Here is a 16,935-nt window from a genome sequence, read left to right on the forward strand (position 1 = left end):
AGATGCTTCTGTTGCTGATAGCCACAAGAGCCGCATGGAGCTAAACATCACTCAAAATTTCACCGTGCATAATGAGTGCACCCTCATGTCCCTCAGGTCTCCACAAGTTTTTCAATAAAAAGTTGCATTCATTATGTCAGCAAATGGGGTAAAGTATCGAATGCATAACAAAGACAGCATTTCTTCAAATGTCACTTTATTCTTCAAGGTCTGAAACACGTGATTTGGTCTAATCTCAAGTACTACACATGAACTGTAAATATATTCTAACAGCGTCAAGACACCAAAAGTGAGCAGCTGGTGATGCTTACTTTATGTTCAGAAAGTTGAACTTATTCACAGACACTTTCTTGTAGTCTATCTCAATGTCTGACCCAGCAGTGTTTCGTGCAAATATGTCAGCACTCTCATTCTTTACTCATTTTTTTGCTCAATGTCTTATGGCCCAATACCTATTCTTGATGCATGCAGTTCCACCCGGGGACAAAATGGACAAGGCACGCACCACTGCGGCCCATCACCCTCCATGATGCCATCTCGGACCTGGTTAGCCTGGAGCCGGGAGCACCTGTGACTGGAACTTGCGAGCCTCTCACGCACTACCAGGAAATGGTTTGTTGCACCAGTTGCCGAAAGATTCTAGTTGATATTTTGCTGGTGACATATTGTGTTTGGCTGTGAGTGTCAAGCCATGAGAAGTGCAGGATGCCATGTGCATGAAGTGCGACACAATCTAAGTACATTCGAGGATTTATATCCATATTTCTGCAGGCCTAAAAGTGCAAAGCATAGCATCCACTCACATTGTTCATCAAATGTAACATGCTCAGTTTTCCAGAATTTTAAATAAAAATGCATTTGTACGTATTGTCACAACATGTTTAAAAACTAAGGCAGGCTGCTATCAAAAGAAAAAAAAAGGGCCAGCTCGTTGCATTCTCGTGGTAGTTCCTTTCTTTCAGTGATCCTGTTTTTCTGGCTTTGAGGTCATTTCTGATCATAGGTCTGCAACACGTGTGGAGTTCACTCAGAATCACTCATGAAATAAATTTTGAGCTTTGGACTCATTTTGACTCACTCCCACGAAGCATTTCTTCCGCCGGACTTGTTCGGACTCAAACTCACCAAAACATTGCTCTTCCGGACTCATTCAGACTCAGACTCATGGCTCGATCTGAGTCTGAGTGAGTCTGGTTGTCACAGGTCCTGTTAATTAGGGAGGCAATCGCCGAGCTAATTTCAAGGGCCGAAGTTCGGCCCCCCCCCCCCCCCCCGAACTGCACCACGAAAGCGCGGACAATCTAGAAGTGGTCCTACTTAGCGCACTAGTGGACACCGGCTGTGGCCCAAAGAACGAGTCAGAGCTGAGAGTTGATAAACAAAACAAAATTATATTCTCAAATATGGCAGATCAAACGATACACAAATATGCACACTCGACAATAGTTGAATACGATCAATAGTTGAATACAACCAAGACACTTAAAGACTAAAGAGTTTGAAAACTTATTTAGTTCAAAGTTCTTGGAACAAATCACTCACTCAAAGTTCAGCGCTGTTGTTGATCCACTGCCCCCAAAGTCTCTCTTCCAGAAAATCTCGCGTCTCAATTGGCCGCTCTCCAAGCACCAAACTTCTTCGCCGGTAACACGTCGGCTCCCCACGCGCCGCTGCTGCGACGCGTCTCGCTGGCGGTAGACACTCTCTTCTTTTTCTGCTGGTAGCACCAGCCTTGATCGTTCAGGCGGTAACTCTCTTCATTACCTGCTTTGTCACTGACGACTAAAGCCTTCGCCGACACAGCGGAATGACCCTACGCACACTTGCGCAAAAATTACTTCATCTCCTGCCTACGCACACTCGCGTAAATTGTCTTCGTCTCCTGATCTCCCTTCTCCGCTGCTCACTTAAATACCTTTCGCTCTAGCTTCCAGAAAATTCTAATCGTTTCGTTGGCGCGACGCACAGCCAAGGCTGGGGAAAGTGGGAGACGTTTCGAGAGTCGTCTGCGACACATGACGCAACTCTGCTTCACCGCACCTCTTTCCTTCGAGACCTTTCCAGGGCTTGCTCGGCGGCCGATGTAAGGAGGCTGGTCGGCGAAACTACGCTTCTGAGGGGGGAGAGATGGTACGCCCGGAGAGTCTTTGGATGCTTGTTTTCTTCTTTAGCGTTGACCTTGAGGGGCCCCTCCGGCACCCGGCACCGTCACCGCCGCCAGAACTCGGCGGCGTGCTCTCTTTCGGAGCGCTTGTTTGTGACACTGCCTCGCACTTTAAGATTATTAACACATAATATTGTCGCGACCTGAAGACAGAGGTCCTATTTGAAGACGCTGAGAAAGCAGCAGCGGGTCGGTGTTTTTATCTCTCTCTGGCGCGCGCCAGTGCCGCGCGCCAGAGAGTTCCTCGTCTTTCTCGTTGTTGCGTTCTGCTTAAAAGCGTGCAGATGCGCGTATGCACTGTCGCTTTCGTCTTTATTGAGGAAAGCGCGTGACATTTGCCTCCCTCCAAAAATGGCATCGTCCCAATGCGCAGCCAAGGCGCTCTACTTATAACAACGCACATATGCACCGGCACCCACAGGACAAACGAGAGTTAGCTGGACAAGTAGGGTTTCATCCTGATGACATGCACGATCTCGGGTGAGCGGTTTCGGCGACTGGAACTGCAATCACTGTCGGGAATAACTTCGTAGCTGATGTCGTTCAATCATCGGGTGACTCGATATGGGCCGAAGTATCGTCATAATAGCTTCTCTGAAAGTTGGCGTCGGCTTATTGGGATCCAGACCCATACCTTGTCGCCTGGTGTGTAGGTTGCCAATTCATGTTGTAGGTCGTACCGTTTCGCATCTTTGTGTTGCTGGTCACAAATACGCATGCGGGCTAGCTGTTGGGCTTCTTCAGTGCGCGGACCGAATTCTTCGGCGTCAGCATGAGTGTCGTCACACTCGTGCGCCAGCATAGCGTCTAACGTTCTAGTGACTTCGCGCCCATGTATTAAACTGAACGGCGTCATTCGGGTAGTTTCTTGCCGGGTGGTATTATAGGCGAAGGTCACTTAAGACAAGATTTCATCCCAGTTCTTGTGTTCTGTGTCGACATAAATGCAGAGCATGTCTGCGAGGGTCTTATTAAGCCGCTCTGCTAGTCCGTTTGTTTGTGGATGGTACGCTGTTGTTCTCTGGTGAGCTGTACCGCTGGGCCTGAAAACCGACGAAGTTCTGCCATGAACGCAGTTCCTCTATCCGTGATGAAAACTGTTGGAGCACCGTGCCGAAGGACGACGTTTTCTATGAAGAAATGAGCCGCTTCTGCTGCTGTGACCCTCGGCACGGCTTTAGTTTCTGCATAGTGATACAAGTAATCGGTGGCGACAACGATCCATCTGTTCCCTGTCTTAGAAGTTGGGAATGGGCCCAGGCAGTCCATTCCGATCTGGGCGAATGGCTTTGCTGGTATTTGGACGAAATGTAATAAGCCTGCCGAGGGGTGCTTTGCGTTTTTGACAGTCGGCACAGGTTTGGACGTGATGTTTTACAGCAGCAGGTAGGTTTGGCCAGTAGTAACTGTTTTGCAGATGGGACAATGTTCGAGTGTTGCCGAGATGACCGGAGGTGACTTCATCATGGCAGGCTTCCAGAATTTCTTTTCGCAGTGATGCAGGGACAACGAGCAAGTATGGGCTGCCGGTGGGAGAAAAGTTTTTCTTGTATAGGACGTCGTTCCTTAAACAAAAAGATGGCAGTCCTCTTGCAAAAACTTGCGGCACGTCTTCACGTCGTCCTTCAAAGAAGTCGATAAGTGGAAGCAGGTCAGGGTCACTGCGCTGCTCTTGTGAAATAGTGGCCGCGTTGATGACTCCAAAGAAAGCGGCATCCATAGACTCGTCATTAATAGCGGCAGGCTCGACAGGTGAACGCGAGAGACAGTCTGCGTCGGTGTGCTTCTTCCTTGATTTATAAATTATCGTCATATCAAACTCTTGAAGCCGAAGGCTCCAGCGTGCTTAACGGCCGGATGTGTCTTTCAAGTTAATGAGCCAGCAAAGCAAGTGGTGATCGCTGACGACCTTGAATGAGCGGTCGTACAGATACGGTCGAAATTTGAGAACCGCCCAGACCACGACGAGGCACTCTTTCTCGGTAGTCGAGTTGTTCTCTTCAGTGCGAGAGAGAGCTCTGCTGGCATAGGCTATCACTTTCTCGGAGTTATCTTGCCATTGTATCAGTACGGCACGGCGCCAGGCCTACATTGCTTGCGTCAGTGTAAAGTGCTGTTGGCGCTTCCTGGTCAACGTGCGCAAGAACCGGAGGTGTTTGAAGGCGTTGGCGTAATTCGTTGAATGCAATCTTTTCCTTTTCGCCCCAAAGAAAGGGGACATCTTCACGTGTGAGCCGTGTCATCCCCCCTAAACAATGTTTCTTCTTACAAGTACCTCGGTGTTAACATTTCTAACAACCTGTCATGGCAGGCTCACGTTGACTACATAACATGCAACGCTAATCGAACTCTTGGCTATTTACGTCGAAATTTTTCTCTTGCTCCTATTAACCTAAAGCTTCTCCTGTATAAATCATTAGTGCAGCCAAAACTCGAATATGCGTCGTCTATCTGGGATCCTCATATTCACATGCTCATAGACAACTTTGAATTTATTCAGAATCGCTCAGCACGTTTCATATTGTCCAATCACTCTCGAACTGCAAGTGTCACATTAATGAAGGCTCAACTAAATTTGTATAACCTCCCAATACGACGCAAAAATTCACGTCTCTGTCTCTTTCATAAGATCTATCACACTAACAGAACCCTCATTGATTCACTGTTTTTTTCACCACCCTACATATCTGCACGCAATGACCATCAATGCAAGGTTGGGGTTCCCTTCTGCTATACGAACCAGCACTTCATCTCTTTCATCCCTAGAACATGTACTGACTGGAACCACCTTCCCCTATCGATCGCTTCAACCACAGACGCCAACGCGTTCAAATCAATCATTTCTGAAAGTGCATTATAATTTATTCTAATCCTGCTGTTTTGTTTTGGTTCTTATTGATATTTGTTGTCCCACTCCTCTCTGTAATGCCCAGTGCCTTGAGAGTAAATAAATGAAATGAAATGAAAGGCAGCGTAATAGATGAAAAGTTGGCGATGAATCTTCGGTAATAAACGCAGAGGCCTAAGAAGCGCCTCACTACTCTTTTGTCATGCGGTGTGGGAAACTTAGCGACAGCGTCGATTTTGCCCGGGTCAGGTTGAACACCTTCGTGGCTGACCACGTGGCCTAAGAAGCAAAGTTCGCTAAAACCAAAATGGCACTTCTCTGGTTTTAAAGTCAGGCCAGCCGAACATATAGCTTGTAGAACTGCAAATAATCGACTTATGTGTTCCTCGAATGTAGCTGAGAAGACAATAACGTCGTCTAGATAGACCAAGCATGTCTGCCACTTTAGTCCTGATAGCACAGTGTCCATTAAACGCTGAAAAGTGGATGGCGCTGAGCATAACCTGAATGGACGCACTTTAAATTCATAACGACCGTCGGGTGTCACGAAGGCAGTTTTCTCACAGTCTCTCTCGTCGACCTCTATTTGCCACTAGCCACTTCGCAGGTCCATCGATGAAAAGCAGCGTGCATGCCGCAGCCAATCAAGAGAGTCATCTATGCGTGGCAGTGGGTAGACGTCTTTCTTCGTGACTTTGTTTAACTTGAGGTAATTTATACAGAAACGCAAGCTGGTGTCTTTCTTTTTAATCAATACCACGGGGGATGCCCAGGGGCTTTGGGAAGGTTGTATTACGTCATCTTGGAGCATCTTCTGAACTTGCTTTTGGATCTCCTCGCGTTCTTTCGGAACTTGCCACGCAGGATCTCTATCTGTTCTGCTGAAAGTCCACACGGTGTGGGTTTCGTTGGATCGATCTCGTATTTTCTTCAACGATGAATCGGTGCCGGGTCAGTAATGATTGCTTGACTTTCGGCGTGCAGGAAAAACAATTTTTGAACTGGTGTATCAGCTCTAGCCTGCGCTGTTTATCCGAGGGTGACAGGGTAGAGCAAATGTTGACAGACAAAGGTGTCAAGGCTGGGACGGTCGCGTCGTCCGGCTGCAAAGCGAAGCAATCTCTGGCTTGGTCCACGTCTTCGTAGTAGACGATTGCGGTGCCCTTCTGGATGTGACGACGCTCCTTGCTGAAGTTGGTGAGGAGTACTTCTGCCCGCCCATCAGTTAGTGCCAGAATGCCTCTCGCTATTGAAACACTTTGCGTAAGCAATAGCGCGTCTATTTGCTCTGCTATCACCTTATTATGGCACGGCCGTTCACATAACACCGACACAAGGCAGCAAGATCTTGGCAGGAGCATCACATCATCGGCTACACGTAAACGTTGTAGTTGTTATTCAGTGGTGGCGTCGACGTAAGGATTGGCGGAAAAGGTGACGATACATTCTGGAATGTTGATGACAGCACCGTACTCTCGCAGAAAATCCATACCCAAAATCAGCTCAGTCCGCTAAAATGACAAAAGTGGTGACGAAGCTCGAATCACCGATTATGAGCCGAGCGGTGCATTTACCGATTGGGGTCAATAGCTGTCCACCAGCACTCCTTATGCTCGGCCCACTCCACGGCGTCTTCACCTTCTTAAGGCGGTCGGCGAGCTCTTGTCTCATAACGGAGAAGTCAGCACCATTGTCAACCAGTGCTGTTACGTAGTGTCTGTCTATAATAACGCTAAGGTTGGCACGTACAAATTCATTGGCATTAGTACTTGCAGTTGTCGTCGTCTTCGTCATCACCGTCGTCACGTCACCTTTGTGTAAAGGCAAGGGGCTCTTTTTGGCATCTCGGCAATTGGCAACCTTGCCCCCGGAGGTCACGGCAGTTAGGTTCTCTGGCACTGGCTTGGGGAGTGGTTTCTGACGGCGTCAGCGTAGCTTTGGTGATTCGGGGAAGTGTTACCTCGTGCAGGTGAGGGAGATTGCCAGTGACGACTTGGTGAGGACGCTTGGTTGGTTGGCAGGTGATCAGCACTATGGTCACGAGGTTCTTCAAAATAAAATGGAGCGGTACGAGAAAAGTTTCCAAACCGGGCTTCTCGATGATGGCAGTAGCACGAGATGTGGCCTGGTTCGCCGCAGTGGAAACAAAAGAGTCGACGGTCGGCAGTGCGCCACAAGTCGGTCTGACGTACCGTTGGTCGCCGCACAGGTTTCCGCTGTCACCAAGGCAAGGTAACGGGCCGTGGCTGAAAGTGCGCTTCTTCTGGGGCAGGCAGATCACAGCGGACGGCATCAGCATAGGTCAATGGACGTGGTTCAGGTGATGGCACCGATGATGGAAATGCTTGCCGTAGTTCGTGGCGCACGATTTTTGCAACAGAAGCAACTGGAGGCTCCGTAGATGCATACCGAGGGCCCGCAGTTCTTCCCGCAGGATCTGCCTGATCATTTGTCGTAAAGAGCTTTCGAAAATGGCAGCGTTTTGAGAGGTGGCACCAACAGGCGTTTGGTTGGGCAGGCAGTCAAAGTGGCGGCATCGTTGCCGGAGCGCCCGCTCAATGACAGTCGCCTCTTTGATAAATTTATCCACTGTTGTTGGTGGATTTCATACAAGGCCGGCCAAAAGCGGTTCCTTAACTCCCCGCATCAGGTGACGAACTTTCCTCGCCTCGGGCATGTCAGGGTCAGCACGGCGAAATAGACGGGCCATATCCTCAGCGAACATGGCGACGCTTTCGTTCGGCGTTTGCACGCGGGCTTCAATCATCTGTTGTGCGAGATCCTGTCAGTCTGCACTCGGGAACGTCTCGAGAAGCTTTTGGCGGGAATTGTCCCAGGTTTGGAAAGTAGTGTTATGCCAGCGAGTCCTCGTCAAACGACCGTGCCTCTGAAAAAGGCAATCTGGGTCAAGGCCAGCCCGCAGTCTGCCTGGCGCGATCACCTCGACGGCGTGAACACGCGCGGCGCTCCTCGGGCCCACGTGCAGTGAGTCAGTTGCGCACGTGACAGCGAGCCGGCGTTCTCGTGTCCGGTGGTCTGACGCATGGCGCGGCAACCCCATTGGAAGAATCTGCGCTGACGACCAGCGGCGCTTCTGATTGGACATTTTGGGTGGACCCGGTGTAAATAAAAGAAGCCCTGCGGCGCGTCGCGATCGGCGGTCCTATGTGAGAGGCGTCCCCGTGTCGGAGTGCCGACATGTGTGTGAGTCAGCGGTCTTAGGCGAAAGACTGACCTATGTGTTAGAGAGAAGAGCTCGGCTCTTCGAGTCTCTGTCGGCCCCAGTGCCGAAATTGTAACGCCTCTGTAAATATGCTGTACATAAACCTTGTTTAACTCACCGTCGTCTCGTCCGCTCGTCTTATCAGCTCTGCGCAGAAGCAGTCGCGAGCTGATAAACATACGCTACCAAACGGCTGGTGACCTTCCCGGCGGAGTTGAAAGCAGTGGCGCCTCCGGGGCCGTGTTGGCGTCGCCGTCTTTCGCAACAGTGGTGGCTTCGGCGGGATCGGTCCGTCGTTCGCAACAGTGGAGGTCAGCGGCGGGATAGGCCCGGCGCTACGCAACAGTAGGCTCCCTGTTCTCATACCATGTGCGAGCGCTATTTTCCATTGCGAAGTAGGCATGGCCAAGTTTCTCTTGCACGCTCCAACGATTCACCACAGTGGTTCGCTCGGAACTGGTCGAGCCAGTCCTCGACATCTTCATACGGTTTTCCACGGAAGACTTCGGGAACACGAGGAGTCTGAAATGTTACCTGGTAAGGATAAGACGTCTGGGCCGGAGGAAGATTCGCAGATGTTGAAGGGGCCGCCATGTTGGAATGCAGTCAAGAGTTCTGGACTTGGGCCTAGTAGGCGCCAGCTGAATCGGTGTACTGGAGTTGTAACAAGATGTTAAGGCTCTGGACTGGGTGTACGGTCCCGAACAACGCTTTCCTGTATCAAGTTGCAGGCCCCAGCACCTCCACCAGTGTCGCGACGTGAAGACAGAGGTCCTATTTGAAGACGCTGAGAAAGCATCGGCGGGTCCATTTTTTTATTTACCGCGTGCCAGAGAGTTCCTCGTCTTTCTCGTTGTTGTGTTATGCGTTAAAGCGTGCAAATGAACGTATGCACCGTCGCTTTCGTCTTTATCGCAGGACGCACGTGACAATATTCAAAACCACACAAAAGAGCGCGAACAGTCTCCACACAATAGGAGTCCGTAACATAGTCCGTCGCTCATGGCACATCACATTCACAATAGAACACTCAATACAATTGCACATTGCAATTTAATCTCACAACACATGAAATATAGCCACAGGTATATGAGTACAACACTCCATTACACATATCAAACAATACAAACGTACAAGTGTCTGCCTTTACAACACTGGTACAATCTTGTCGACTGCATCACGTCACCACAACAAACATTTTGACTCGCTCGACATACACTTGCGACACAGGATAACAACAACACAACACATTGAGGCTCAACACTGCCAAACACATTCCGATTCGACTTCAGCACCTATCCTGTGTACTTCGAGTGGCGCTTGCGCCCTTTCTTGCGGTGTTCACTCGATCTCTTCTTATTTTTTCTCGCTCTGTTCCGGCGAGCCCTTTCGATCGACGGTATCTGAGGTCGCGTCTCAGCCATCGCTGACACTTTCGACACCGTTAACGGTTCATAACGTTCAATCGATCGTGTCTGGTTATTCACCAGCTTGTTCACGTCACGACATTGGGCTTGGCTGGCCGACTCCGTCACCTTGTCGCTGTTGGTCGGTTGAAGCCGTTCGGCTGCAATTCGAGCTGTAAAGCTGGTTCTCTCGTTCAACACTATCATCTCCCGATTCACTGTCTTTTGCACCTGGGCTTCACCTTGAGCTCAGGTGAAATCTTTCGCGGGATTCTCCTTCATTGTACCTCTCGAATGTTGGGTTGCCGGGAGCTCCATCTTCGGGTGTTCCCCCAAACGTTCGGGATCGCTCGGCCCTCGCGCCCCGTCGATGTTTCCGATAATGAGGTCATACAGGGGAGTCGTCATACATAGGACAGTAACCTTCCCACTGAATTAAGGGGTTTCAACTTCAATCTCTGCTTCGGGAAGCATCCGAACCGTACTGTCAATTAGGCAAACCAGTTTAGTTTTGCCTGTTAGTTCGCTTTCCCGCACCAAGTTTTTTAGCACGATAATAGTGGAGCTACCGGTGTCTCTTAGCACTGTAACCTTCTTGCCCGTAACTTTTCCAGGCAGCGTTGGCATTCCTTCGTAACATCGGTTGGCTGTTTTGTCATTACAGCACCCACAATAGGAAGTTTCTTCCCATTTTTTCAACTCTACGAATCTGTCGGTCACGTCATCATCATCTGCATTTGGTGCCGCCTGCACACAGGCTACTTCGTGAGTTTGACTCGCTTCGTTACGACATGCGTATGACTTGTGCCCGGTCTGACCACATTTGAAACATTTTACAACCGTAGGGCTCGTAAAGTTAGTTCGACAGCTGGTAGCGCGATGACCCACTCGATTACACAGAAAACATCGTGGAACACTCTCCGGTGCACGCTTCTTTTCTTCGGGCACTGATTTCTTCAAATATTCGGAACACTCCTACTTGACTTTGGCCAAATTTGTGCCACCTTGCGCTTCCAAAAATTTGTCGGCCAATTCAAGCATGTCTTCAAGTGACTTAGCTCTCCTCTCTTTCAAGTACAGTGACAGGTTTGGGTGGCAACTGGTGAGAAATTGCTCTCTAATAAGGAGCTTTCTAAGCTCATCGTACTCCTGTGCTTTGCCTGAAAGTTCGATCCATCTGTCAAAATAATGGCTAACTCGGGCGGCATAATGCGTGGCCGTCTCACCATCAGCTGGTTTTCCCGTCCGAAATTTGTCCCGGAAGCCTTCCTCAGTAAATCTAAATCGCTTCAGTAAAGCAGCTTTCATCTTTGCATAGTTGGCTGCATCAGTCGGCGTCAGCCTACTGTACACGCTGAGCGCTTCGCCACTCAAGCAAGTAGTCAAAGCAGTTGGCTATTGATGTTCGGGCCAATTTTATCTCCTTGCAATCGTCTCAAATCTGTGAAGGTACGCATAAAGGTCGTCCTTTCTTTTGTCAAACGCTACGAGTAGCTTGCTTGGGTTCAATTGGAAGCCATGATCTTCCCGTTTGCTGCTTTCGACTCTAGCTTGGACAGGAGTCTCGCTTCGCTGTTGCAAGCGGAGCCGCTCGAGTTCCATCTCGTGCTGCCGCTGCCGTTCTCTTTAAGCCATCTCCGCCTCTCATTCTTCTTTCAGCTGCCACTCCATTGCCTCTCTTTCTTCTTTCACCCTCTCAGCTGCCAGCCTTTCTCTCTCCAGCTCCAACTTCAATTGCTGCTCTTTTTTTTCTTTCAACCTCTCAGCTGCCAACCTCTCTCTCTCCCACGCCTCTTTTTTTCGAGATTTTTCCAGGGCTTGCTAGGCGGCTGATGTGAGGAGGCTGGTCGGCAAAACTACGCTTCCGAGGGGAAGAGACGGCGCGCCCAGGGAGTCTTTGGATGCTTGTTTTCTTCTTTAGCGTTGACCTTGAGGCGCCCCTGCAACGCCCGGCACTGTCACCGCCGCCAGAACTCGGCGGCTCGCTCCCTTTCTGAGCGCTCGTTTGTGACACTGATTAAGTCGACTCATGAGTCCGTCGTTGGAGTCAGTGCTCTTTAACACCAACATTTTGCGCAATCAGTTCTCTTGGTTTCGCTTGACATAGTATCTTTGAAAACGAGCTGTGTGTGCTTCCAAACCAGTAAGGTCATTTTTCTTGGAAGAGATGACAGCATAAAATATACAAATCAAGAAATTCACTGGAAGAGTTGGTGGGAGAGGTCAAGACGCACCGTACGTAATTCACGCCTCAAAATAATAACTGTTGAAATGTTAAATGAACTACACTGCTTTGGGATTTCTGTGAGCAGACACGAGTATCAAAGTGAATCCAGGTAAGGCTGGTAATAATTCTGAAGATGACTAGATAGGACATTAGGTCAGCAAAAGCAAGTGGAACTCACTCAGGCTCATTCAAGAAATATATTTCGTACTTTGGGCTCACTCGGACTCAGACCCGCCAAAATTTTTGTGAGCCGAACTTGGACTCGCACTCACAAAAATTTTTTTCAACCAGACTCACTCAGACTCGGACTCACAAAAATATTACTCATCTGGACTCGCTCAGACTGATGGCTCGATCTGAGTCTGAGTGGGTTCGAGTGAGTCAACTCATGAGTGAGTTCGCCGACTCATGCTTCTGGATATGCCCTGATTCCGTGCCAATTCAAGGACCATTACCTCGACATGTTTCTACCCAGAGCAGCTTGAAGACGCGTGCGAGCTTGTCATTGAGACCTGGATATTATCTCATTTTCATTTCATAGAAACAATTTCTCATTGACATGCAGCTGGTCTCCCTCGTTTGTTTGCAGAACAACTTTCTATAGGTACGAGTTTTCATAATGAAAGGGATGCATGACCATGCGTCATCATTTCTACTTGGCTGGGAAAAAAATTTGAAGCATCTGTGCCGTAGTTCAGTTACTTGATCAACTCATTCTGTAAAAGTGCTCTCTGGATAATGCCTTGGCACCATGAAATCAGCCTGCAACATAAAGTGCATCAGTACCACTCGAAAAATTGCAAAATTTGAAGTTATACAAGCTCGTGGCAATACTGCATGTTACGTCGTTATGCGTCACTGCACGACTGCCAGCAGTTCAGTTTTGTTTTCACGCCGTGCACAGCGCACTGCCGCCAGGTCTGTGGGTTACCTTGCAAAAGAAATCGTTTTCTTTTTCACTATGCTTTACACTACATGTCAACATGAAAGCCCTACTTTGCCAGGTTTGAGAAAGTGGAAGATTTTCTGGCATCCTCAAAAACAGAGTGCAGAAAACAACCGACCTCTCCCACCGGAAGTGTGCGCACCCTTGTCCGCTGCATCACTTGGGCTTCCACAGAAGTTGGAGGAGATCTTGAGGAAATGGCGTCTTCTTCCCCTCACGTGCAAAGTGTTGTCAACACTACTTTATTCTTTATATCACAACAACGGAACGCCCCTGCAGCATTTCACGAACCTGGCCGAAAGAAATGCTTTCATGTTCCCATCTCATGAAAATATGCTTAGAGGTCCTGTGCAACTATTTTTCTGTAGTTTCTCATTGCAGTATTGAAAAAGTATTCGAGCAATTTCAGAAAAATTCTCGATTCCCACTCAAAACTTAAAATACGAATACGCTTTGCCCCGAATACTTACCATTTGCACAGCTCTAGTTATAACAGTTTACTCTTGGTGCCACAGTGCCTGTGATATGCAAGCTGTAGTTGCAAAGGTGAGTAGGAGGGACACTGGTAATGATTGTCAACCACTTGGCCGTGGGGATGGAGGTGAGGGCACGTAGAAGTGCATTTGGGGAGGAAACCAAAGTTTGTATGTTCTGAACCCCCTCCCTGTTTCCCTTCCGTCTTGTTTTTTCTGTACAACCCGACTATATAACAATAAAATTTTCATGGCACTTGAATATTGTTGTAAACAGGTTCAAATATAGTGGTCACCACCATACTAGCTAACCGAAGCCACTGTGAAAAGCTAGCACTTCTGAAAATTTCACTGTAAACTATACAGCTGTTTGCTAAGAAGAGTGTCGCATACCTGTAAATTTTGTTTGCCAACACTCTGTACTTGCCCAGTGGTGATTTGCCAATGAAACTGCAGGTAAGAGGCAGCCAGGAGGGCATCGTTCGAGACCACGAGTTGCTGTCCTTGTCACCAATCACGCAAGCACGACTGGACCGCATTCCTTTCTCTTTGGGTGCCAACTGGAGGGACCTCCCCAACGAAAGGGTGCGCCTCTCTGACGGCACCTACACCAGCATCTTGTAAGGCAGTAGTAGTTCTACGACTGTTTTATGCAGACCCTTCAGTGTGCACAAATGCATTTGGCCTGCAGTAGACTTAACATGTTGTGAATACAACCCTATCACGTTATAATGCTCTTTTTTATTTATTTTTACAGCACATATAAGGACGGGAAAAAAAAAGAGATTCAACAATGCAAGCACTGACCTTCGACTAAGAAGTATTATGAGAGCGACAAATAATAAGCAAGGAACTACAGGCAGCAGGTACACGAATGTTACAAAGCATCTGAGCCAGATACGAAAACTGATCGATTGCCTTACGTGATGATGAGTTTTTGTGTCTGGCTCTAATTGGTAACAATTGTGCATCTGCATTTGGTTTCTGGTTTTCATCTATCACTCTAATAAATATTTATTAGTTGATGGTCTGCACTATCCTCTGGGCCCGTACTTATACGCACTGTAAAAATTAGCATATGCCAACTAGCTGCCATTTCTATAGTTCTACAGTTAGATATGTTTTAACATATGCTTCTATATGCCATGAACTGACACTCATAATTTCTCTTGGGGGAAGCGACATCTGTCGATTCAATAAAAGAGAGCATGGATGGCTCGGAAAGAAATTCTGAAAACCATTGACTTCACCCGAGTTACTCGTCGACGGTGAGAAGCTAAATTTCAGCTCCAGGAATTTTGAGAACCATTGAACAAGCAGGGTTTTCGGTGCAAATGCATCATACTATATGCTCGCCGCTTATACAGCAACAGTGCCACCATGAAGAAGCAGTGGGACAGTGTACTACATGTAGGTAGATGCTGCAGGAGCTTCTTTGTTCAGCGATGTGCAACCATGACTGTGTTGGGCTTGAGAGACCTGCACGAGTGGGAAGCCAAATGCTTTCGAATGTTCGAAATGCACACTGCAAAATCTTCCTGTTGCGTTTGTGCATAGTAGTGTGTTGCTATATCACAGATTGCCAAAAACGATATGGCGTCAGATAAAAGCACTTGGCAGAGTGTCAACACAGAGTGTCACTTGGTAGTGAATGTCAGCATAGATGTATCCATGTTGACACAGTACTAGCAATAATTATATTTACACATGTTTCGTATTGGTGTTTGAGAGACTCCTATGAAAGAGGGATCAACCATCATTTTTCTATGTACTTCTTACTGTATATTTTTTTTTTTAAATAGAAAAAAAAAAAGTTTAGTCTTGTAGTGTGCAATTCAATCAAGTAAACTTGATGTGTACACCAAAGTAGACATTGTTTGTCAGTCTGACCGAAATTGTGGAATGAACATCAATGACATCAATGTCGGTGTGAAATAGCTCGTAAGTGCATGCTGGGCCTTGTGGCCTTGCAATGAAAAGCTTCCGTCAATTCTCTGGTTTCCAGATTTCTATATCTGAGGATCAGATGCATAAATGAGTCTACTGAACAATTTAGAGTTCGCTTGTGCATTTGGCTACTCTGTATCACCATGACCTCTGTTATCGGCAAGTTTGTGGCTAACGTGTAGATCCACAGCAGGCTTAGTTCATGCATTAGGCTGAGGACACTTGTCTCTCTACTCTTCAAGCTCTTGTGCAGTCTGGGGTGTTCACCTATGCGCCATACAAATACCTGCTTTTTAGTCAGGCACTGATATGTAGGTTGTTTGTGCACTATGTTTTGGATTTAATGCATTTACTACAAGTATTACTTTGTATTGCGCATTTCATGATTTCTCGCTGTCTCTAGTTTGGAACTTAAGCATGAGAGCTGACGTTTTTTTTTTTATGTTTTCTAAAGTTCACACCCAACAGTGACTCATTGCACTCTACTCAATCCTTAGTTTCATGCATTCTTTAAAATCTCAGCTTTTGATTTGATGGCCTTTATTTGTGCCTTTCTATGCTTTGGGAACCATACTATGTTGTGGCGCTACATGCATGAATGCTGTATGCGAATAATATGGCACCCCCTAGATGGGCTGTTTTGTGTAACCATCCTCTTCCAGCTTGTGGTTGATCGATTACAACCCGGTCACAACTGTAATGTGTGTGGATTTAGTTGCCCCTTTAAGTACCATTTCTGCCAGCAAGTATAGGCTCAACCAATGGCAAGACAACCCACCCAAATCAGTCATTGTGCCATCCATATGTCGTTACCAGGCCATGAATTTACATACCTATCCTTGGCCTCCATGTCGAGCAAAGTGTTCACTGACATTCATGAACCTTGTACATACTTCAGAGTTTTCCCTATTTTATGTCATCGTGGATGAATGAAAAAAGATAATTTTCGGCATCTTACTCAACAGAATTGTAGGTCATGCCATGCTGGACGACTCCAGAATAAGCCTTACCACTTAGCATTTCTTAAAGTGCACTTGAGTTTGAACACGGGGGCTACTTTGGCACATTGTCTTCATCGAAATTCTTGAGCCCAGCTTCGGAACAATAGATGTTGCTGCTGAGATACTGTGGTGGTGTTTGCCTTATGGTGGCGCAGGCCTTTCAAGACATACAAGGGCATCCAGGGTGTGTGCCCATGTGCAGCGGGAGACGAGTGCGAGCCGCCGCCAGATGTGTACAAGCGCACATTAGTTCCATGGACACTGGCACATAAGTCAGGCCAGGGGGCTGCACAGGGATATCTGGACAAAGCCTATGCACGGCTCGACTGGGATGGCTGTGCAGGAACAGTCACCACTCTGCCAAAGCCTGACAAGGTGAGAAAGCAGAAGGTTAATGCTGTTAAGTTGTATCTTGAGCATCTGCTGTTATTGATCAGCATCATAACACTTTTTCAGCACAGTCAGAAAACACTGCCGATTGGGAGTTGAGGCTGCTGAAAACACACAAGCCAAACATTGTAATGCAGCATGCGGCCTGGAATTTAGAGTTATTTTAGAGCTGTGTGAATAGCAATATTTTGGGTGCAAAGTGAGTTCGAATAATGGAGTTTGAGTGAAAAAAAAAGTGTAAAAGTTGCAGTCAGATCAGAAAATTATTTCTAGTGCAGTCAATTGATGTAAATATTTCATATTTCATACA

At 47.6% G+C, this 16,935-nt stretch overlaps 1 protein-coding gene across 5 annotated transcripts in view; it reads left to right on the forward strand.

Moving 5' to 3' along the window:
* LOC119178578 (DNA (cytosine-5)-methyltransferase PliMCI) overlaps nucleotides 1–16,935 on the forward strand; it is a 167,971-nt gene that overhangs the window by 136,754 nt on the left and 14,282 nt on the right. For 3 of the 5 annotated variants that reach the window (XM_075887629.1, XM_075887634.1, XM_037429788.2), the window contains exons 29-31: nucleotides 472–612; nucleotides 13,744–13,907; nucleotides 16,391–16,610. In XM_075887629.1, coding sequence (XP_075743744.1) covers nucleotides 472–612; nucleotides 13,744–13,907; nucleotides 16,391–16,610 — 525 coding nt within the window. The remainder of the gene's footprint in view (nucleotides 1–471; nucleotides 613–13,743; nucleotides 13,908–16,390; nucleotides 16,611–16,935) is intronic. The other 2 variants (XR_012893947.1, XR_012893948.1) reach the window with 1 other exon arrangement.

This window comes from Rhipicephalus microplus, chromosome 1, assembly GCF_043290135.1.
Source record: "Rhipicephalus microplus isolate Deutch F79 chromosome 1, USDA_Rmic, whole genome shotgun sequence".
Taxonomy (NCBI): Eukaryota; Metazoa; Arthropoda; class Arachnida; order Ixodida; family Ixodidae; genus Rhipicephalus; species Rhipicephalus microplus.